The sequence below is a fragment of the Saccopteryx bilineata genome, chromosome 1 (genome assembly GCF_036850765.1).
Source record: "Saccopteryx bilineata isolate mSacBil1 chromosome 1, mSacBil1_pri_phased_curated, whole genome shotgun sequence".
Lineage (NCBI taxonomy): Eukaryota > Metazoa > Chordata > Mammalia > Chiroptera > Emballonuridae > Saccopteryx > Saccopteryx bilineata.
This window is the reverse complement of record NC_089490.1, coordinates 142,975,607-142,998,473: the sequence shown is the minus strand read 5'-3', so window position 1 is coordinate 142,998,473 and position 22,867 is coordinate 142,975,607. Positions and strand designations below refer to the sequence as shown.

Genomic DNA, 22,867 nt, shown 5'->3' with positions numbered 1-22,867 from the left:
ACATCTATGCAGTATGAAGGAATGATTAGCAGAAACAATTCAGAGGCACCATTTTTTTGCTTACTGAATAGTTTATTTTTTTAGTTCTAATATTGACTTTTTCATAAATATTCACCTCAATTCTCCAATATGTCTCCTTGAGAGCAGTGCCCATATCTTATTTTTATCATGAATTAACACCTGGTACACTACACAATATAGATGCATTAAATATTTTTAATACCTCTAAATAATTTCCTACTAGCCAAAATGCTTCCTCAAAGGTAAGTTTAAAAGTTTAAAGGGAAACACCCAGCAATATCATTCCAAAAGGGAGGTCTCTTCCAATTCTTTTGATTATATGAACATGTAAGTGGCACTTGCTCCACTTTTAACACATGCTAGCTTTCCTTCTCACAGACTCAGAAACAGTCAAAGGAAGAGTATTTATCTAAAATGAAATGTTTATTTCATTATATTCTTTTTTTATAGATAATGTCTTATCTGTGGCAATTTATATTGGTTTCCTATTCTTCAGAGGAACAAGTTTTCTTTTCAAATATACTTAAGTATATTGGAAGTAACTCAATTTAAAGAAAAAGCCCTGAAGTTATGCAGAGGTGAACACATGTAAAATAAAAAATTCTGAAGGTGATTCACCCAGGATTAGATATTGGGAAACAATGCTAGGCAAAGTGCCCTCATTCTTGAGGGGCAACTGGCTGTGCTTTTCGTGGTGCAGTCATGTCAGATTTATCAGGCCTCTGAGAATTCAGTGATGTAACAGAACCAACATCACATGTTAACAAGATTCTGCTATCTTGTGAGGATCACATACCATTCAGTGCACTACAACAGCAGAGGTAAAAAACTGAAGCCAAACCAATTCTTGAAACTTAAAATTCTTTATAAAGCAAGATATAGCCTAGTATTTTGAGCTGTTCCCAGAGAAAATAATAAAAAAAGAAAAGGTCTTTTAGCTAGTGGCTATATTTAATAAGAAAAGTTACCATCAAAATCTAATTACCCAACTTTTATTATTCCAACTGCAGTGTTGAGAGGTCACAGCTGCTTGGGGGAATGTACTTCTGCAGCCTTCAAACCGAGGCAGGAAGCCACACAACTCAGAAAGCCTGTGAGGTACATTTTTCTGAAGGAAATGGCTGGGTCTCTTCACCAAAATTAAGTTTCCAGCATATTCTAGTAACACACTCCCCAGTACTACTTACAAACCAAAGGTGAAAAAGCAATGCATTATAGAACATCCCTTGAAACAGGGAAAGGAGGATCATTCTGTGGGATTCTCATCTTTGGACTCCACATCAGTTTGTTCCACTTCGGCTTCTCTGGCAGCTGGGGCAGGAACAGTGACGGTTACAGCGCTTTCTGCCTCTGCTTCACCTTCAGCCTCAGCAGCCTCATTTCTAGCCTGGGAACCTTCACCTCCAACCTCTGCTTCAGTGTTCTCCTTCTCAGATGTCATTCCACAGTGTGTGTCCACTTCCAGAAGCTGTACAGGATGGAGACCACTAGTGGCTTCTGCGGTGTCCATGGAACCTTCCCCTTCAGCCAGCATTTCAATACTTTTTGAAGTGGGCACTCCTTCCCCCTCTACTGCCCTCACTGCTGCTGTAATCACCTCAGCTAACACTTCCGCAGCCACCTCCTCAGGTGTCTCTTCTTTATCCTCTCCTCCTAAATTGTAATCTCCTTCAATTTCTGGATCAGCAGTTTCGCTGGTGAAAGGGTCTTCACCCTGGCCAAGAAGAAACGCAGGTAAGTGCACTCTAAAGAACCGTCTAAGCGAGACACGGACGGAGGCCCAAGTTGCTGGTAGCTCATGTTTTCACGATGGGCAGAAAAAACAAGAGAAATACTTTGAACTACATATACCAGATGACTTAATCCTACAGGTTGTCAGAGCCAATAGATTCAGAAAAGACATCTCTGAGCCTGACCAGGCGGTGGCACAGTGGATAGAGCGTCGGACTGGGATGTGGAAGACCCAGGTTCGAGACCCTGAAGTCGCCAGCTTGAGCACGGGCTCATCTGGTTTGAGCAAAAGCTCAGCAGCTTGGACCAAGGTCGCTGGCTCGAGCAAGGGGTTACTCGGTCTGCTGTAGCTCCCTGGTCAAGGCACAGATGAGAAAGCAATCAATGAACAACTAAGGTGTCGCAACGAAAAACTAATGATTGATGCTTCTCATCTCTCTCCGTTCCTGTCTGTCTGTCCGTATCTATCCCTCTCTATGACTCTCTCTGTTAAAAAAAAAAGAAAAAAAAGAGACATCTCTGAGAAAGCTTCCCCAGAACTATTTTGGACCTTTTATTCAAGCATATAACCATGAAGAAAAGTTCAAAAAGAACTTTTAAATAAAAAAAAAAAAATCTCTTAACAGGAGGTTAAGATTCTTTTAAATTTTAGTTTCATTTAGGCTCAGATCCCTGGCATGAGGATTATCCCCATTTTACAAAGAAATGAGTCTGTAACTTGCTAGAGGTCACAAAGCTATTAAACATCAGTCATCCAAGCCTGACTTTCTCAGGCCAAACTTCTCACAAGTGTATGTTAAAACTGTCTCTAGTTTATTTTAATTTTTTTAGTAAGAGACAGACAGGAAGAGAGATGGGAAACATCAACTTGTTGTTGCGGTACTTTAAGTGCTCATTGACTGCTTTCTCATATGTGCTCTTGACTGGGGGGCTATAGCTGAGCCAGTGAGCTCTTGCTCAAACCGCTGACCTCAGGGTTTCAAACCTGCAACCTCAGTGTTACAGGTCAGCGTTTTATCCCCTGGGCTACCCCAGGGTCAAGTTCTCAACATTATAATAAAATGATATTGAATATTCAAGGATCTCCTGTATTTAGATTCTGTGCCTTTGATGGATAGAATGAATTGTCAAATACTAAAGCATTTAGTAACTGAGAGGAGGGCAAACAGGTGCTATCCAGCCTATGCTACCGGTTTCAAATGTTAAAAGTCATGGAGATGAGCATTTAGCAAAGTGGGCTTCCCAAGGAGGAGAGAGGGGATCTTCCAACTTCTCTACCAGGTACCTTTCTTCTCTCTCTCTTTTTTCTTTTTGTGTGTGTATGTGACAGAGACGGAGACAGACAGAGAGAGGAACAGATAGGGACAGACATATAGGAAGGGAGAAAGATGAGAAGCATTAATTCTTTGTTGTGGCATATTAGTTGTTCACTGATTGCTTTCTTGTATGTGCCTTGACCGGGAGGCCACAGCCGACTGAGTGACCCCTTGCTCAAGCCTTGGGCTCAAGCTGGTGAGCCTTGCTCAAACCAGATGAGCCCGCGCTCAAGCCAGCGACCTTGGGGTTTTGAACCTGGGTCCTCCATGTCCTCCCAGTCCGCCACTCTATCCACTGCACCACTGCGTGGTCAGGCTTTAATTTTTATTTATTGATTTTAGTGAGAAAGAAAAAGAGACAGAAACATTGATCTGTTCCTATATGTGCCCTGGCCAGGGACTGAACTGGCAGCCTCTGTGCTTCAGAACGATGCTCTAACCAATCGAGCCATCTGGCCAGGGCTCTTTGGGAGTTTTTATTACTCTGCTCCTGTTCCTATGGCTCAGTGGTTGTGGCACCTCCAGCTCTTCCTTTGGCCTTGGTACTCCCATTTCATTGTCAGCTGAATCTCCAGAAAAACCTTTTCTTAGCTTCTTTCTTGGATAATTACCTACCTTGGATATGTTTTTTAATTAGTCAAGCAGAACCACATTCTAGAGTTTCCAAGCAAGCACCGTCTCAGGAAACCTACAACTGTGGAATTCCCAAGCCTGATACATTCCAACATCCCTCAATTCTTCAAAAGACTCAGAAAAGCTAAATGTTGCACTCAAGATCCAGTGCCATACTTGTAGTTAATTTTCCATTTCTTTTCCCTTCCATTGGACTCCTAACCTTGAGGTATTTTTCCAGCATCTTCACTATATGTCTGTTATTCAAAACACTCTTAGCCACGTGGAGACTTGTTTTCTTGAACTGTTCAGCAGCCAACTGCAAAGGGAACAAAACATGGACTTTTAAAAATGGCACATATAAGGCCCTGGCCGGTTGGCTCAGCGGTAGAGCGTCGGCCTAGCGTGCGGAGGACCCGGTTTCAATTCCCAGCCAGGGCACACAGGAGAAGCGCCCATTTGCTTCTCCACCCCTCTGCCGCGACTTCCTCTCTGTCTCTCTCTTCCCCTCCCGCAGCCAAGGCTCCATTGGAGCAAAGATGGCCCGGGCGCTGGTTATGGCTCTGTGGTCTCTGCCCCAGGCGCTAGAGTGGCTCTGGTCGCAACATGGCGACGCCCAGGATAGGCAGAGCATCGCCCCCTGGTGGGCAGAGCGTTGCCCCATGGTGGGCGTGCCGGGTGGATCCCGGTCGGGCACATGCGGGAGTCTGTCTGACTGTCTCTCCCTGTTTCCAGCTTCAGAAAAATGAAAAAAAAAAAAAAAAAAGGCACATATAGAGCAGCAAGAGAACACACCAGCCAGGCTAGCAAATTGCCCTGAGATAAGCCATATGCACAGATGACTAATATCTTTCTTTTTTTAAATTTTTTATTCATTTTTTTTTTTAAAGATTTTATTTATTCATTATAGAGAGGGAAGAGAGAGAGAGAGAGAAGGGGGGAGGAGCAGGAAGCATCAACTCCCATATGTGCCTTGACCAGGCAAGCCCAGGGTTTTGAACCGGCAACCTCATTGTTTCCAGGTTGATGCTTTATCCACTGCGCCACCACAGGCCAGGCTAAATTTTTTATTCATTTTAAAGAGGAGAGAGAAAGGGAGAGAGACAAAGAGAGAAGGTGGGGAGGAGCTGGAAGCATCAACTCCCATATGTGCCTTGACCAGGCAAGCCCAGGGTTTCAAACTGGTGACCTCAGCATTTCCAGGTCGACGCTTTATCCACTGCGCCACCACAGGTCAAGCAATGACTAACATCTTTCTTTCTTTTTTTTTTCCTGCATTTTTCTGAAGCCGGAAACGGGGAGAGACAGTCAGACAGACTCCCGCATGCGCCCGACTGGGATCCACCTGGCATGCCCACCAGGGGGCGATGCTCTGTTGCAACCAGAGCCACTCTAGCGCCTGGGGCAGAGGCCAAGGAGCCATCCCCAGCGCCCGGGCCATCTTTGCTCCAATGGAGCCTCGGCTGCGGGAGGGGAAGAGAGACAGAGAGGAAGGAGAGGGGGAGGGGTGGAGAAGCAGATGGGCGCTTCTCCTGTGTGCCCTGGCCGGGAATCGAACCCGGGACTTCTGCACGCCAGGCCGACGCTCTACCACTGAGCCAACCGGCCAGGGCCATTAACATCTTTCTTAAGTGAGGCAAATCCCAAAATGCCAGACTCCAAGAGGGAAAGAAGGCACCTTAACAACATTGAAACTAACACTGTGAAATAGTGTAGAAAAGTCTGATGAGCCCTGGCTGGTTGGCTCAGTGGTAGAGCGTTGGCCTGGCGTGCAGGAGTCCCGGGTTCAATTCCCGGCCAGGGCACACAGAAGAAGCTCCCATCTGCTTCTCCACCCCTCCCCCTCTCCTTCCTCTCTGTCTCTCTCTTCCCCTCCCGCAGCCAAGGCTCCATCGGAGCAAAGTTGGCCCGGGCGCTGAGGATGGCTCTGTGGCCTCTGCCTCAGGTGCTAGAATGGCTCTGGTTGCAACAGAGCATCGCCCCCTGGTGGGCATGCCAGGTGGATCCCAGTCGGACGCATGTGGGAGTCTGTCTGACTTCCTCCCCGTTTCCAACTTCAGAAAAATACAAAGTCTGATGAAAGATAAAAGTGGCCTGACCAGTGGTGGCGCAGTGGATAAAGTGTCGACCTGGAAAACACCGAGGTCGCCAGTTAGAAACCTGGGCTTGCCTGGTCAGGGCACATATGGGAGTTGATGCTTCTTGCTCCTCCCCCCTTCTCTCTCTTTCTCTCCCTCCTCTCTAAAATAAATAAAAAAAATAAATACATTAAAAAAAAATAAAAAAAATAAAAGTGGCTGGCCCCCAGCCCTGGCCGGTTGGCTCAGCGGTAGAGCGTCAGCCTAGCGTGCGGAGGACCCGGGTTTGATTCCCGGCCAGGGCACACAGGAGAAGCGCCAATTTGCTTCTCCACCCTTCCCCCTCTCCTTCCTCTCTGTCTCTCTCTTCCCCTCCCGCAGCCAAGGCTCCATTGGAGCAAAGATGGCCCGGGCACTGGGGATGGCTCCTTGGCCTCTGCCCCAGGTGCTAGAGTGGCTCTGGTCGCAACATGGCGATGCCCAGGATGGGCAGAGCATCGCCCCCCTGGTGGGCAGAGCGTCGCCCCATGGTGGGCGTGCCGGGTGGATCCCGGTCGGGCGCATGCGGGAGTCTGTCTGACTGTCTCTCCCTGTTTCCAGCTTCAGAAAAATACAAAAAAAAAAAAAAGTGGCTGGCCCCCACTGGTTGGCTTGGTAGATAGAGTGTCAGCCCAGCATATGGATGTCCTGGGTTCGATTCTGGGTCAGGGCACATAGGGAGAAGCAAGCATCTGCTTCTATCCTCACCTCTCCCCTTTCTCTCTCTCTTCTCTTCCCGCATTTATTTATTTTGTATTTTTCCGAAGTGAGAAGCGGGGGTGGGGGGCAGACAAGACAGACTCCTGCATGCTCCCAACGGACAGAGATCCACCTGGCATGCCCACCAGGGGGCAATGCTCCGCTGCAACCAGAGTCACTCTAGTGCCTGAGGCAGGGGCCATGGAGCCATCCTCAGCATCCAGGCCTTTCCCTCTCCCTCCCTCCCCCCCCTTCCTCTCTTGTCTCTCTAAAAATTAATCAATAAATAAAACCATGGGCAGATAGCCCAGTTGGTTGGAATGTCATCCTAGCGTGGAGATTGCTGGTTGATTCCCCAGCCAGGGCACACGCAAGAGTAGCTTGATGTTCCTGTCTCTCTCTCTCCCTCCCTCTCAAAAAACAAAAAAAACAAAAACAAAAAACATAAAAGCACAGACACACCTCTGATGTCCAAGTATCATGTGCATATGTGCATAAGCAAAGATGAAATGAGCATTTACAGTTTAGAAGAACTAAGTAGGAAAAGAAGTAAGGATTTTCTTTTCAGTTTTGAGTTAAGATTAACTTTATACTAATTTCAATGGCAAAATTATGAATGCTTAAAAACAGCTTGACATGCATATAGTAATCCCTTGCTTATACAGTGTTTTTGGCTTCTCATTAATAAAACTGGGAGATGGGGCAAGCAGCTATTGCTAGCTCTATTTCATAGCTGGACAGAGATGTTAAATCAGGGATCAGCAAGCCACAGCCAGTGGGCCAAGTGCAGCCACACCTATTCCTTCCTGTAGTCATCTGTGGCTGCTTTTGCTGCCCAATGGCAGACTTGTTGGACAGACACCAAATTGCCTGCAAAGCTGAAAATATTTACAATTTGTCCCTTTAAAGAAAAATTTGCTGACATGGAACTAAACTTTTAGCCTTAAGCCCCATAAGCTAGTAAGGACCAAATAGGTCCCCCAGGCCACTTTGCTCTGAATGGCCCTTGACTTCAGTTTATAGGAAAATCCAGTTTTCCAGTTACTGGGGAATTGATTTGTGTGGTTTACAGAGAACATTCTCAAACCAGGACAATTTCAGTTTTGTATTTAATTAATTCTAAGCAACATATTTTCTCACATTTCAACAAACTGGGATGCAAAGCTCAATTCACTGATGAAGTGACACTTGATGGAATATGGCAAGAGCCTCTAAAGATGTGAGCATTTCCCATGAAACACAGAAGGTTCTGAACTCCCCACTGGCAGCCCAGGAAGGCTTGCCCCTCAGCCAGTATCAGGAGGGGACTCACCCGGCGGTTGTGATTATGATCAACGGAATGCAGGTGCCGCTGAAGGAGATGCTGCTGCGCAGGGATCAGCATGTCACAAGCCAGGCAGTGAGCAGCCTCAATCTTCTTGAAGAAGTGCTCCTGGCCAATCCCTGTTGATGAAACCCAAGTCACATAGGATCTGAGACAACATGCACGTGATGCTTTCCTCCCAGCCCCCAATTTTCTCCTTGTGGCCCTCTGTAGGAATTCAGTTAGCACAGAGGAGCAGGTATCATTGGCCTTCCAGCAGGAGTGCAGGGTCAGGACAGCCAGCCTCTGCACCGGGGTGTTTATTACTTCCAACGTTTCTCATCCTTTGGTCCAAGGAAGAAATAACTGCAGAGTACTTCCTATCACTCTGTTAAGTTGCCTACAGAATTGAATCTAACTTAGGCCATACTTGAGGGCCTCTTTCCATTGCTAAGTGACCCAAGGGTCTTCATGTCACATTATCAGCAACTTTGCTGGCTCTGCATCGAATCATGTGTTTAGCGCTGTGCAGAACAGCATGGCCCCTCTCCCCCAAGGATCACAATTCACCTTTGAAAGGATCTGGTTTTGGTTTTGTGCTTTCCTTTTCCATCAGTTCCTGACGCCGCTTCTCAATCTTCTTATTCCTGTTTATAATGTATTCCTAGAGGGGTTGGGAGATGGCACCAAATCAGGAGAGGGTAGCACGTATTTCTCAAATGCACCAGAGGCAGCTCACCATGGGTGGCTGCCAAGCCTCTATTGGATGACAGCCTTGTCTCAGCTGTCCCTAAGGTGGGAAGATGGCTATCAGAGCTTCTCTGTGCGCAGAACTAACAGGAACTAAAATGGCTCTCAGTTGTCCCTCTGACATGGGGACTGGAACAACTGTTATCCTGAAAATAGAAACCTTAACCAACTTTAGACCTCTTATCTCCCTTCCCTTTCCTTGTGAGGAATCTGACACCTGCAGGATCATCAGGAAACACTGTGACAGAGACCAAGTGTGCCTCACCTGAAGGAACTCCACTGTCTTATCAGGCAGTTTGGTACTTATAAACCGCAGGGTCTCTTTGTGAAATTTACTTTGCAGATGCTTCTGGATTTCTTCATCTTCAAAGCTACGAAACTTGCACACGGAACAGGCAAACTGAATCCTGAAGAAAAAAGACAAAAACGAGTAGTGATGCAGTAATAACTAGTTCATCTCTGGTTAGAACCGAAACGAAACAGGAAAGCTATTTCTGAGCTAAGACTTCCAACTTCTCACAGGGTGTCAAGAATAGCTGTTACCCGTTTACTCATTCTAAGAATGAAAATACAACCTTGAAACTATTCAGGAAAATGATTCATGTAGCAATTTACAGTAGTTCTAGTTTTTTTGACCCAAAGGCCTTTCAAAGGACACCCTAAGAGCCTTATCAGGTGGTGGTGCAGTTGATAAGAGCGTTGGACTGGAATGTGGAGGACCCAGGTTTGAAACCACAAGGTTACCAGCTTGAGCGCAGGCTCACCAGTTTGAGTGCAGGGTCACTGGCTTGAGTGAGGGGATCACAGACATAACTCCTTGAGCCCAAAGGTTGCTGGCTTGAAGCCCAAAGTCACTGGCTTGAGCAAGGGGTCACTCACTCTGCTATAGGCCCCCAGTAAAGGCACATATGAGAAAGCAGTCTATGAACAACTAAGATGCCACAATAAAGAATTGATGCTTTGTATCTCTCTTGCTTCCTGTCTGTCTCTCTCTGTCACTCCCCCCCAAAACTAAGACACTATTCAGGACTGCGGACTCCCTAAGCCTCTAGCCCACTGCTCTGGGGATGTAGTACCTAATACCACAGCTTTTCAGATATGTTTCTTTTTGCAGCCACAGGGGTGATACAAGGCAACCCCATATCATATGATGGAGAAATTCCTGAGGATCTTAAACGATTCAAAATTTACAGGACCTAATATTAGTTCTCCCACAGGATTCAATTGAAAGGCATGTTATATCAAATTCATGGATAAAAACATGTTTCTTTGTCATGTGTTTTCTTTTCTTTTTTTTTTTTAATACTTTATCTATTGATTTTAGAAAGAGGAGAGAGAGAGAGAAGGGCAGGAAGAGTGGGAAGCATCAACTTGTAGTAGTTGATTCTCGCATGTGCCTTGACTGGGCAAGCCTTGGGTTTTGAACCAGTAACCTCAGCATTACAGGTTGACGCTTTATCCACTGCGCCACCACAGGTCAGGCTGTCTGTGCTTTCAAAGTCTCACAAATGCAATCATGCTGTAGGATGAGGGGAGAGAGGACTGCCGACCTCCACACACACCCCTGTGGAGTGCCACTTCCCATGGCTCTGCCCAGGAGCCAGTAGATCTTCTGTGGTAAGAGCACAGGCCCTATGGACTCCTCCTCAGAGTTCTGTAGGCCTCAAATTTTTGGCTTTGGATCTCCAGACCAGGGCCACAAGCTTTCGTACATACCCCTGACAGAGGAGTGAAAAGGGAAAAAATTACCCAGGCCCTATGTGCAAAACTGTCAGAAAGAAATGTGCTTCCTGGCTGTATCTTTACCTTACCTGTGATAACTGCTCCAAGATTGACAAGCGCTCTGAGGATACTCAATTACTAGGATGGAATCTAGAGATTCTTTTTAAAAAACATCACCTCAGTTCTCATGTGGCATGAAAACAGATAAAATTTGCCATCATTTATTCATCTATTTAATAAGGGTTTTGATAAATTTTTGTAACATCTGAAAGCTCCTACTTTTCAGTTCCTGGCTCCTTTAGCCCTTTTGCTGAGCATTCTTTGCACAAGAAAAAAGTCTTAAAAGCAAGGAGTCCCCCTTTAAGTCATAAAGAGAACCCTTGCACAGAGAAGAAGCCACGTGTGGTTAAGGCCTCAGCAATCAAGTGCCCCCATGACCACCAGTGGTTTACATTTCTAGAAAGCAGCCACATAATCACTGGACAGAGAGAGAGGCTCATGGTAAAGTCACACTAACATACTTTGGGCTTCTTTTTCTACTTAAACACAATCTTAAAGGTAACATCTATACATGTATAAACGGTTAAGTCAAACTCCAGAGGTGATCTGGATTTGCACAAGGCATGAGAACACCTTCTTAGCAGCTCTACTTAATGAAGGTCATTTGTCTGGGATGACAGACACAACCAGGGTTCAAGGAAACTTCCCACAGGTACGGAGCAACAGAGCCCCCTGCTGGGCACATGAGGGTCACAGGGACCCTCTGGCAAGGGTATGTATGATCCCATACCTGTACCCCAAGTGTTGTCTCCCACTGCTCTGACTAGGCTTTCCCCACAGACAACTGGAATACCCCACAACAGGCCCCCCTGCACCATAGAGTGAAGACAGATGATGCCAGGAGAGCCTTACCAGTGCCCAGGTCAGAGGACCTCTCACCTCACCTGTCAACTGCTCGGTCCCGCATCCTGTCTCTTCTCCTTTGCTTTTCCCTTCTCTTCTTCACTTCATCATCCTCATCCTCCTTTTCTCCTGCAACACAGAAATCCCTTCAAGACCCTCTGCGGAGCCCACTGAGGAATTGGGCCCTGAGGCCTTGATGGGGCCACAACTTGGCCACTGTACCCCGTGCCCCACTGCCGCCTCCAAACACGGCAGGGTCAGGACACCCTGAGACACCAAGGGGCTGTCAAAGGCTCCCAACAAGGATGGGCTTTGATGAGAACCTTTGGGAGTTCCCAGGGGAGACACTTCACTCCTCCCAGGCCAGATAGGGCTGGGATGGGCCAGGGACGTAGCCCACCTGCTCTCTGCCCTTCCCTATCCTGCTTTCCTAATCCAGTGCCTTATGAGGTCTTCTCCCAACATCAGTTAAGAGCGAGAGAGAAGCACTTCTTTCTAGGTAAAGAGGCAGCAGCTGGAAGGCCTCAGAAAATAAAGCAAGCTGTTCTACCTCCCTCCGTCCCACCTCTAGGTGGACCATTGGCCTCCTCTAAACTAGGGCTTCAGCAGGTCTGTCAGTCCTTGCTGGCCCAAACTCTATCTTCCACTCACAAAAACTATCACTCTAGGGCTTTCCCAGGGCCATGTGGAAAACATTTCCTAGAAAGAAAAGTGGGAAGAGAGCTACTGGTCCTCCATCCATCCCCTGGGGCCAGTGCAAGAGCTCCTCTGAGAGCTGTGCAGCCCAGTGTCCCAGAGTGAGGCCAGGCCAGGTTACCGCAGCTTGGGGACAGGGCTAGACACTGAAAAAAGGTTGGTTAAGCATCTGAACTGAAACCCCTACCCCTGATGCCAGTCACGAGACTGTCCCACGAAGATGGCGACCGGCGTGCGCTGCTCAGAAGCCTCTCAAAAGGGCGTGTGGGATTTTTGGCAAGAGGTCACTGCCTGAAACTATTACTGCTGTTTAATAGCAAAGTCATTCCGGGTAGGTAGCAGGACCTGCACGCAATAAACATGTCACCTTTGCTTTAGCATTTTCCCCGCTTCATGAACTGCTCAATGCTGTGTAGTCCCATGCTACAAACATAATCGCTTCAATAAACAGGGTGAGCGGACCTTGAGGGTTGGCTATGCCTGAACACATTAAGGGAAGAAGCATCTAAGCCAGGGGCCATCAGAATTTATGGAGGGAAAACTACAAACTGATGGGAACAGGAAAACTGGCTTTTGGATAAGCTCAAAGCCACCATGTCCAAGGCCACTTCCCCATGCACCCCCACGAGGTTTAATTTGGCTTTGCTCTTGCTGCTAACTTTGGACTTTTAGGTCCCTGGCACTGGAACTGATAGCACCCGCTGAGCAATGACTACATCTGGAGTATCTGGGTCTATTGTACCTGACAGGTCATCCCCCTGCCCTGAGTTCCCAATTGAAGCAGGTGTTTGAACTGTCCCACGCAGCAATGTGCACTGCAGTTGCCAGTACCCCTACCTAGAGGCTGAAAGCATTGGGCTAGCAACCAAGGGAACTGTGGAAAGAATGAATCCCAGGAGAAAACAGGACAGGGCTACTATTGGCTAAGGACAGGCTGGAGGGTACCTTTTCTTTTTCTCATGTGTTTCTGAGACTCCCTTCACTACCAGTGTAAGCTGTTGCATACACTCACAGATAAATTTCCCCTCTCTCCACAGCCTGCATTGAGTGAGGACCACAGACCAGTTTCCTGCAAGTGCTGCTCTAAACAATGGAGCAAAGTCTTGGGGTGAGTGCCATGGCCAAGGTCAACCCAGTGATCATGGCTCCTCTTCTGCCCTGAGCCATCAGCCCCTCCCATCCATGCCCCAGGCTTGCTCAGAGGCCCAGCTCAGCTGGGAGCTGGAGAGTGAGTGCAAGACAGCCAGGCAGACAAAAGAAAGCTCAAAGGGACAACAAGCGATTCCTACCTCTCTGCCTCCCAGAGTCGAAGAATTCATCCTCCTGAAAAGGGACACACATGAAGTTGGGCAGTGAGGTGGTTTCCACAACTCTCCATACCAGCCAGCCCAGCTCTCTGCCACTACCTGGCGGTTGCTGTGCCACCAGGAACCCAGACACAATGTGTTAAGACAAAGCCCAGGGCCATGGGATAGAGCCTGCGTGAGTCCTGTCACTACTGGTTGCTTTCTAAGATTCTGTGATGATGACTAATTTTTTTTAAAAAGACTTTACTTACTCTATTTTTAGAAAGGAAAGAGAGAGAGAGAGAGAGAGAGAGAGAGAGAGAGAGAGGGAGGGAGGAGTGGGAGGAGCAGGAAGCATCAACTCCCATATGTGCCTTGACCATGCAAGCCCAGGGTTTCGAACCAGCAACCTGTGTTTCAGGTCGACGCTTTATTCCATTGCACCACCACAGGTTAGGCTATTTTACTTTTTTCTTTTCTTTTTCTTTTTGTATTTTTCTGAAGCTGGAAATGGGGAGGCAGTCAGAGAAGACTCCCACATGCGCCCGACCGGGATCCACCCGGCACGCCCACCAGGGGGCGATGCTCTGCCCATCTGGGGCGTCGCTCTGTAACAACCAGAGCCACTCTAGCGCCTGGGGCAGAGGCCAAGGAGCCATCCCCAGCACCCGGGCCATCTTTTTCTCCAATGGAGCCTCAGCTGCGGGAGGGGAAGAGAGAGACAGAGAGGAAGGAGGGGGGGAGGTGGAGAAGCAGATGGGCGCTTCTCCTGTGTGCCCTGGCCGGGAATTGAACCCGGGACTTCTGCACGCCAGGCCGACGCTCTACCACTGAGCAAACCAGCCAGGGGGCTATTTTACTTTTTTTTTTTTTAAGATTTTATTTATTCATTTTAGAGAGAGGGGACAGAGAGAGAAGCTGAGAGAGAGAAGGGGGGGAGGAGCAGGAAGCATCAACTCCCATACGTGCCTTGACCAGGCAAGCCCGGGGTTTTGAACCAGCAATCTCACCGTTCCAGGTTAACACTTTTACCCATTGCGCCACCGCAGGTCAGGCTATTTTACTTTTTAATTAAAGATACTGACCCTCTTTCAGCTTTTTCTAGAGCTCAACAGCCTGACAATGTATATTCTGCACAAGCGAATGCCAGGAGCTCATTCATCAGTTGTATGTCAAGAAACCCCAATTTGTAGGATGCTATTTCCACTGCTCTTTACTGAATGGGCATTACCAAGTTTCCCAGCCATTTCTTTGTATTTACCAAAGGTTGTAAAAAATCAGGTATAGATAATGACAATCTAGCCTAACCAGGCGGTGGCGCAGTGAATAGAGCATCGGACTGGGATGCTGAGGGCCCAGGTTCGAGATCTCGGGGTTGCCAGCTTGAGCATGAGCTCATCTGGTTTGAGCAAAAGCTCACCAGCTTGGACCCAAGGTCACTGGCTCGAGCAAGGGGTCACTCAGTCTGCTGAAGGTCCCCTGGTCAAGGCATATATGAGAAAGCAATCAATGAACAACTAAGGTGTTGCAATACGCAACGAAAAACTGATGATTGATGCTTCTCATCTCTCTCTGTTCCTATTTGTCCTTATCTATCCCTCTCTCTGACTCTCTCTGTCTCTGAAAAAATAAAATAAAAATCATTAAAAAAATAATGACAATCTAAAAATGGAAAGGGAACTCATTCCTTAGGCATCCAAAGATTAAATTACCAATCAGCAGGTACAGATTGGACTCAAGACAAATAGGGGGCAAGCAAGACATTCAGAAAAGCTGAAAATTCACTGTATCTTGCCTCTCCCACCTTTTGCCAACCCACTTGGCCATTATAAGCATCTGGACAATGCCTTTATATACCCAGATCTCTGAGTCCTACCCCAAACTTGGCAGAGGGTGGCGTGACTTATGAGGGCGCAGTAGATAAAAAGCATCAACCTGGAATGCTGAGGTCGCTGCTTCATAACCCCAGGCTTGCCCGGTCAGGGCACACGAGAAAAGCAACTACAAGTTAATGCTTCCTGCTCCTCCTCGCACCCCTAAAATCAATAAATAAAATCTTAAAAAAACCTTATTTTACCCATAAATTAAAAAATTTGCAGGGCATGGCAAAGGTTCGCTCCCAGGTCCTGGGTAAGAGCCAGCCATAAACACCAATCAACCATGACTGGATGAAAGGAATGAATGACGTGGGTGCAGCTTAGCCGCATGAAGCCGGCAGCCTTCAGCATGTCTGGAAGCCTCAGGCTGTACAGCCACTGTACTTACCATGTGTAAGTACGAGGTGTATCACTACAAAGACACAGGAGTGGCTGGAGAGGGGTCTGGGAAGTTTTTCAGGGAGGGAAAGATTGTTGTGATAACTCTTAGAAAGCCTAGCTGCAGGTCAGGGTATTAAACCCACTCATGAGGTTGGGGCGAGTCTACCAGAGTAACAGTTCCCACTTCTGTGAAAAAGAAGCTAAAGCCTGACCAGGCGGTGGCGCAGTGGATAGAGCGTCAGACTGGGATGCGGAAGGACCCAGGTTCGAGACCCTGAGGTTGTCAGCTTGAGCGTGGGCTCACCTGGCTTGAGCAAAAAGCTCATCAGCTTGGACCCAAGGTCGCTGGCTCGAGCAAGGGGTTACTCGGTCTGCTGAAGGCCCGCAGTCAAGGCACATATGAGAAGGCAATCAATGAACAACTAAGATGTTGCAACGAAAAACTGATGATTGATGCTTTTCATCTCTCTCCGTTCCTGTCTGTCTGTCCCTATCTATCCCTCTCGGACTCTCTCTCTCTGTCCTTGTAAAAAAAAAAAAAGAAAGAAAGAAAGAAAGAAGCTAAAATAAGGAAAAAATCCTGCACTAGAGACAAAGGAGGCTGCCCAGTGAAGGTGGACTTACACCCCTGAATTCTTCATCTCCCGACCGGAAGTCACCAGCTCCATCATCTACCAGATACAAAAGGAATAGGGAAAGTCAGCCTCTCAGTGGTTGGCCCACTATTTTCACCCTCTCAAGCTCATTGTCCAGAGTGACCAAGCTTATTATGACTCTAGAGGGGGCTGTGGGAACTTGGGTGACAAAGGGCACCCTTGAGTTTCTGTGTGTCCACTGTACAGGCAGGCAGAGCAACTCATTCATCTTCTATCCACTGACAATTCACTGTATCCCATTCCCAGAGCGTACCATTTTCAGAAAAATCTCCTTCACTGTCAGCCCGGGCCTGTTTGGTGTCAAGTTCATCGTAGATTTGCAACTGCTTCCGTTTTCTGCCTATGCTGTCTGGGCCACAGCGGTCAAACCCTCGCCACCTGGGCTACAGACACAAGTACATCCTGATGTACCACTTACCCAGACCATTACAATACCCCAGAGAAATGAAGAATGCAGAAGTTATAAGGTCAGAAAACAAAGGTAGATAAAATCTTTTCAGAAAGTAAAGACAACACAGTTTAATTTCCCCCGCCCCCCCTAGTAAAAAAGTTTTGCTGACTGTAAGAAGCCAAACATAAAAGGACACATATTGTATTCATATGAAATGTCCAAAACAGGCAAATCCACAAGAGACAGTAGATTAGTGGTTGTCAGAGGCTGGGGGAGAGAATAGGAAATGACTGCTAATAAGTTTCATTCTGGGTTGATATAAACATAAAATTAGATGGTGGTACAGACTGCATAATTCTGTATATTTCTACTAAAAGTAGCATTATATACTTAAAATGACTGAATCTTATAATCTATAATTTTACCTCAATAAAGATGTTTAAAAAGAAAAAAGAAGGTGGGTTAGAACTTCACAAGAGCTTACCCGATCCTTTATCCGGGTCTGTAACTGGCCACATCTGTAGGGCACAGAGTTGTCATAACTTCCTGCCCCTTGCATGCCCATCACCCCGTAGCTGGGGGCCATGGACTGAGAGAAGAGGGAAGATGGGGGCCTGTTGGGGGAGGGGCCTCCCAGGCCCCGCCCACCCACATAATTTAGCTCTGTCCAGGGAGCAGGCAGGGGATCGGAAGTTGCTGACGGCAAGAAGTGGTCATTGCGCATGAAGGTGCTGGGGCTGCTCCGGTCCTGGAAGCGGCCTTGGCCCCGGCCCCGCATGAAGCCATCAAGTGAACCCCGCTCACGGGTGGGGTCCCGGCAGTTGCTGTACTGATTACCAAAGCCACCACTGCGGTCAGGCCCCAGGTCAAACTCATAGTTGTAGCTATAGCTGGGGCGGTAGGGGTTGTGCTCTGGCAGACAAGGCCTGGAGTTGTACGAATCAAATGACTGGAAGCGGAAGGAACTGCAAAGAAAGTACAACCATCACTACAGTTCTGGGTGTGACCTCAACACCCCCGAGGAGCTGACCTCCCTCTGCTCAGGACACCAAAACAAACTGAAACACCACACCCCTCCTAATACTGAGGAAGGAAGGCACAAGCCACTGGCCCCAAAAACAGGGAGGGTATGCTAAGTTCCTGGTGCAAAAACAAGGAGTCTGGCATTGCTTAGCAAGTCATGCCCTAAACCCCACCACTCAGGAAACTAGTGAGCCCTGTTAAAATGCCTGTCCCAACCAGTATCTTTAAACCAACATTATGCGAAAGAGTCAACTGCCCTGATGTATGAAGATTAAAGACCCAATGATCTTGGTCGAATTTGCTTACATTCAGGGTGATTACTGCCTTAGTGGTCCCTGAAATAATTCTATTTTCTCCAGTCCCAGAGTGTAAAAAGGTTGAAAACTACTGGTCCCAACTCCTCTACCCAGGCTCAGCAGGGAGCTGAGAAGAGCCTTCCTACAAGAGTGGCTGCCCACCTCAGTCTATACAAAGCATGGTGTTTGGATCCCCAGGGAAGGAGTCAGGCTGGTAATTACCTCTCTCGGTCCTGTATGCCCTCCCCACTGGTGCTGCTCCCACCCCTGCCTCCTTCCTTGGACATCATGTCTAAACGCTGGTTGATTTTGGCAATGAGTGAGTCAGAATTGTCACTGCAGGGTTCTGGGCCATAAGAAGCCACATGCATGGCAGCGCCTCCAGCTGCCAGGCCATCACTGGCCTTGGAGGTCTCCCAGGAGGCTGGGCCATAGTTGTAGGTTGCTGCTGTGGTGACACTGGTGTTCTGGGCACTGTAGTAACTGTAGTTTTCATAACCTGCCAGGGGAAAGAAGAGCCAAGTCAAACCTCAGCAGCCACAAGGCTGTTCCATGGTGGACAAGTCTGGGGAGGAGTACCCACTGCCATTAGAGAAGAGAGTCAGAGGACCAAGTTCCAATGACATCACCCACATTACCTTTGTACAACTCATAAAGGCATCAGGAAGAGGGCAGGGGCGAGACTTCAACTCTGAGCAGTGGATTTTCTGTGCCAAATCCTAAGATTTGCTTCCCATCCAAAAACAGAGGTGGCTGAGAGCCAACGAGTGGCAGTTGGGATATTGGAGATATTGCTCCAGAAGACAACCAAAACACCTTCACCTCCTGCAAGGTTCCCTCCAGGCCTCCTCAACACATCAGGCTCAGCCTGCCAAGCCTTCAAGAGAGCTGTGAGCACAGCCCAAAGGGGAGATGGGGGTCCCTGCATCCCAGCTCTTCTGGGTGGCTGATCAGAGGTCCCCTCACCCACCCAATGACCCCCAGGAGGGCCTACCTTGCCAGCTAGCCACACCAGTTCCATATGCACCTTAGAGGAAACAAGAACACACAAGAGCTTTGTTTGCAACAAAGGCACCTGAGACATCCCACCCCCCAGATGTTGAAAGCCAGTTGTCACTTCCCTCCACTATCCACAGGACCAAGGCTGCAGGCAGCTGTGGCAGCACTCTGGGAGGTACCCTTGGTTGCCTATTAAGGCCAGGAAAGGCTAGGCCCACTAGCAGTAAAACTCATTTTCTCCAGAACACTCAGCTAAGCATGATCAGGGCTTCTCTCCTAGGCAAGCCCAGTTTCTCCCATTGAGGCAATGGAAATGGTGTTGGAGGCCAACAGGCCAGATCCCCAGGCAGAGCCCTTCTAAGGTGCCAGCACTCACTCGGGCACCGCCAAAATCGTGGAGAACGCACCAGTGGAAAATCACGTCTCCAACTCAACTGAGCAAGGGGACATTGTATCTGTGTGACATGGAAACCTCTTCACAGGCCCGAGAAAACTCAGTGATAGGCAGAGAAGTGAGCCTGCTCCCAATGCTGCTATGGGCAAGTGTCAGGCTCAGCAAACAAAGGGAACCATCATCCTCTCCCCTCAAACAAACTCTGCAAAATGCTGCAGCCAGAGCACATCCTGCCTCCTTAAAGGTACTGAGTGCTACGATCTGGACTCCAGAACAGTCAGCACCAGGCCCCAGGCCAAATCTAGCCCACTGCCAATTGTACAGCCACACACAAGCTAAGAATGGGTTTTACATTTTTAAATGGTTGGGAACAGAAAGAAAAATCAAGACTATTTCATGACATGAAATGCCATTTATACACTTGTCAAAACCTACAGAACTGTATAATACAAAGTAAATATTAATGTAAACTATTGATTATAGTTATTAACAGTGTTATCAACATTGGCTTATTAATTGTAATACATGTATCCTGCTAATACAAGATGTTAACAGAGAAAACTGTGCAGAGCTGACGGTAGGGTGAGCATATGGAACTCTATATACATATTCTCTGCTCAATCTTATAAATCTAAAACTACCAAGCAAGAGTCTATTAAATTTAAAAAATCTTTGGTTATACGCTCAGCTATTTACCTACAATAAGATAACAAAAAGTGCTGAAATAGACTATTGCATGACATGTGAAAAACTGTATATGGTATGCAAATGTCTGTGATCTTCAGTAAATTTTGGAACACAGACATGTCTATTTATTCATAAGCTGTCTACAGTGGCTTCTGCACATCAGAGATCATGTAGCCTGCAAAGCCAAAAAAACAAACTATCTAGCCCTTGTCCCTAGGCTGCAACCCTCGCATCCCCTTTGTGCCTCTCCAGGCTCCAGGCCACCGTCCCCTTGATGCAGCCTCAGGAACACCTGTTAAGTCTGGTGCTTTTGGTTAGGGATCCAGGAGCCCATGCCTCCCCGCAAAGCAGGTCCAACCTACCCTGGGTGTTGGTGGGTCCAGCACTCCATGCCCCATACCCTGCGAACAAAAGACCTGTGAGTTAGGATCCTCTGTGTCACAACCAGAGAACACATACCTTGGAGGTGCTCTGAAGAGCCTAAAGGAATGTCCTCAAAAGAGCTTGATGCCAGCTTTACAAAAAGGCAGCATAACCACACTAAAGTCACTCCACCGCTGGCTCTGACTGTATCCTCACACTCTACCTGCCCAAGGTCAAAGCAGACAAAAGAGGGGAAGGGAATACACTTTGGGCCAGCTCTGCCTGTAAGGTGCTGAGGGACCTTGGCCTAAGCCTCAACCTACAGTTGAGGACACAGGAAGAACCATCACCTAGCCCAGCATTAGGACACAGTCCATTTCCCTCCTTGGCTCACCAACTAAGCAGCTATAAATACCCTATAATTGGGAAGAAACTTTGAATCCTCCAATGCTCCTGTGGGCCTTCAAGTCCAGCGCTTCATCCTGGTCCTAGGGCATCAGACTGCGCTTGCCTCTGTGGTGGCTGCCTGCCCCTCCAGACCACAGTAACAGAATCTGTCTGTCCCCTCTTCATCTCTGTGACCCTGGATGTGGCACAGAGCTGGGCACAGGCAGTCATCCACATCTGTCAAATGACTTCACCTTTACAAAGCAAGGATGTATCTGGTCTCCCTGACCTGGACAACCCAAACCACTAAGTGAATGGCTACTGTGGACTGACACACAATAGGCACTAAGCACACATTAGCCAGCGTCACGGAATGTCATTCAGAGACCAGAGAGCTAAGGCTCAGGTTAGGAAACTGGATCCAAAGTCACATGAAGTTTGTCCTCTGCAAGGTACATCCCAGGCATGCCCCCTTCCACATCTGTAACAGGCAAGTGGGTACTGAATGCTTCATTGTGAAGCACTGATCTAACAAAAATGGCACATGCTACTCACAGAACTTCACAATGCCCTTGAGGTAGATACTTTTTTTTTTTAAGGCTTGAAAAGCTAAGTCACTTGCCCAGTATCATGGGGCTGGGAAGCTGGTCAGGGAATTGTCAAGGCCAGGGAGTCCTAGGAAATAACTTCAGGTAGAAAAGCTACAAAAGGACTCAGGGACGCTGCAGCATCTAAACTGAGCCTGAAAGGTTTATAAGCAAGTAGGAAGTTGGGGGTTGAGGGGGGACCTCTCCAGGCTAACAGCATGTGTGAAGTATGATTACTGGCTGAAAGATCTGGTGGCAAAGAATGATGAGACCCAGTCAAGCTGCAGAAAGGACCAAGAGAGCCAGGCTGAGTCACCCCAGTACCTCAGACACACCCATGCACCTCAAGAATCTCTCTGCTTCGGCCAAGTCTTGTGGCCTGGATCCTGACAACGCTTCTACCTTTCAAAATAGACGCCTTCTCTAGCTGTTGCTTCCAAGATCAGACCGACTGCTCCTCGAACCTCATATACTTTGGCTTACCAACTTAGCAGCTCTAAGTGTTAAGTCACAACTGTTCCCAACTGGCAAACTTGGATCCCAGCACGTAGCAAAGGCTCCCCAGGAGGCTGCTTCTCGAGACAAAAAGCAGATCCCGAGGTCAGACCGGCCGCAGGCCCTGCAACCCAAGTGTGGAAAGGGCACGATCTCCTTTAACACAGTCCCCTAACACCTTCAGACCATTATAAGGCACTATCCGAAAGAAAGCCACCAAACTGTCAGCACCCCGGAGCACATTAGGTTTCCAGCTTTGCACAAGGAATACCCAGCATTTGACCCTCAAGGTCTCGTCCTAAGCCAGCACAAGTCAAGTTTGCGACTGAACCACGAGGCTGAATCCCACAGAGGCCGCACCCGGACCGGCCGCGCTGCACCGCCCAGCTAGTGGGAAAGACCCCGACCCCGCACCGCCCAAACGCACTCCGAGATGGGCGCCCCCTGCGACGTCCGCCACGCGGAGGCCCCCACCCACACTCGTGGGTCTCCAGACAAGCTTGGCAGCCCGGGAAGAGAACCCCTCGCTTCACGAGCTCGAGCGGTGGCTCCGCCCCCCAGCGCCGCCATTTTGTAGCGTCTTCCGAAAGGGAAGGCGGGCCTGCAAACCAAGCGGTAAGGTAAAGCAGCCCAACCAAGACAAGGGTAGAAACAGGCCGGATTGCCCAAGGGGCCCCCCTAAAGCCCGCCGCAGCGTCTGGACGCCAAGCTCCACCCGCCTCCTCAGGAGCCGCCGTCCAATCCGCATGCAGCGCCGCGGAAGCGACTGAGCCACGGCCCAATGAACGGCGCGCGCGCGCCCGTCCAACACCAACACGGCCAGGCTGCGGCAACAGCACTCGGGTGTAGGCCTCGATCCTGCGGCCCTCTGCATGGTGGCAAACCTGAATACCGTCTGCCCTCCCCACTGCACCGGAGTGCGAACACCAACCTCCGTAGCCCTGCTCCATGGCTTCGACTTGGCCCGCCAGCAGCCCCTTTACCTAGGCAGCCACCGGACGCATGCGCTCAAGTGAACCTACTGCCGCTACTGGAAGACCAGGGTCGTACGTAATCCCTCCTGCACGATACCATTGCCTGGCTTTCCTGATGGGCCCGCCTCCATCACCCCAACTGGCCTTTCGGTTGGTCGAGCTTGGCACATAGTATCTTGGGAATTTGTGTCGGGTAGCGTT

At 48.4% G+C, this 22,867-nt stretch overlaps 1 protein-coding gene across 1 annotated transcript; it reads right to left on the bottom strand.

Annotated features, from left to right (window-relative positions):
- Positions 1-997: 997 nt before the first annotated feature.
- AKAP8 (A-kinase anchoring protein 8) lies at positions 998-22,766 on the bottom strand. The gene is made up of 14 exons (XM_066271310.1): positions 22,624-22,766; positions 20,223-20,261; positions 18,775-18,807; positions 18,003-18,279; positions 16,946-17,426; positions 16,324-16,453; positions 16,039-16,085; positions 13,160-13,193; positions 11,216-11,303; positions 8,815-8,956; positions 8,370-8,463; positions 7,809-7,939; positions 3,904-3,999; positions 998-1,735 (listed from the first exon to the last, which is right to left on the bottom strand). Exons 1-14 carry the CDS (start codon positions 22,640-22,642, stop codon positions 1,268-1,270), a joined length of 2,079 nt encoding a protein of 692 aa, XP_066127407.1. The 5' UTR covers positions 22,643-22,766; the 3' UTR covers positions 998-1,267.
- Between the last annotated feature and the right edge of the window lie 101 nt (positions 22,767-22,867).

Excerpts from the sequence above, each read along its gene's own strand:
- AKAP8 (XM_066271310.1), bottom strand. Across the intron at positions 18,808-20,222 it reads TGGACCCACCAACACCCAGG|GTGCATATGGAACTGGTGTG; the intron begins GTAGGTTGGACC and ends GTTTCCTCTAAG. Across the intron at positions 13,194-16,038 it reads GAGATGAAGAATTCAGGGGT|GAGGATGAATTCTTCGACTC; the intron begins GTAAGTCCACCT and ends GTCCCTTTTCAG.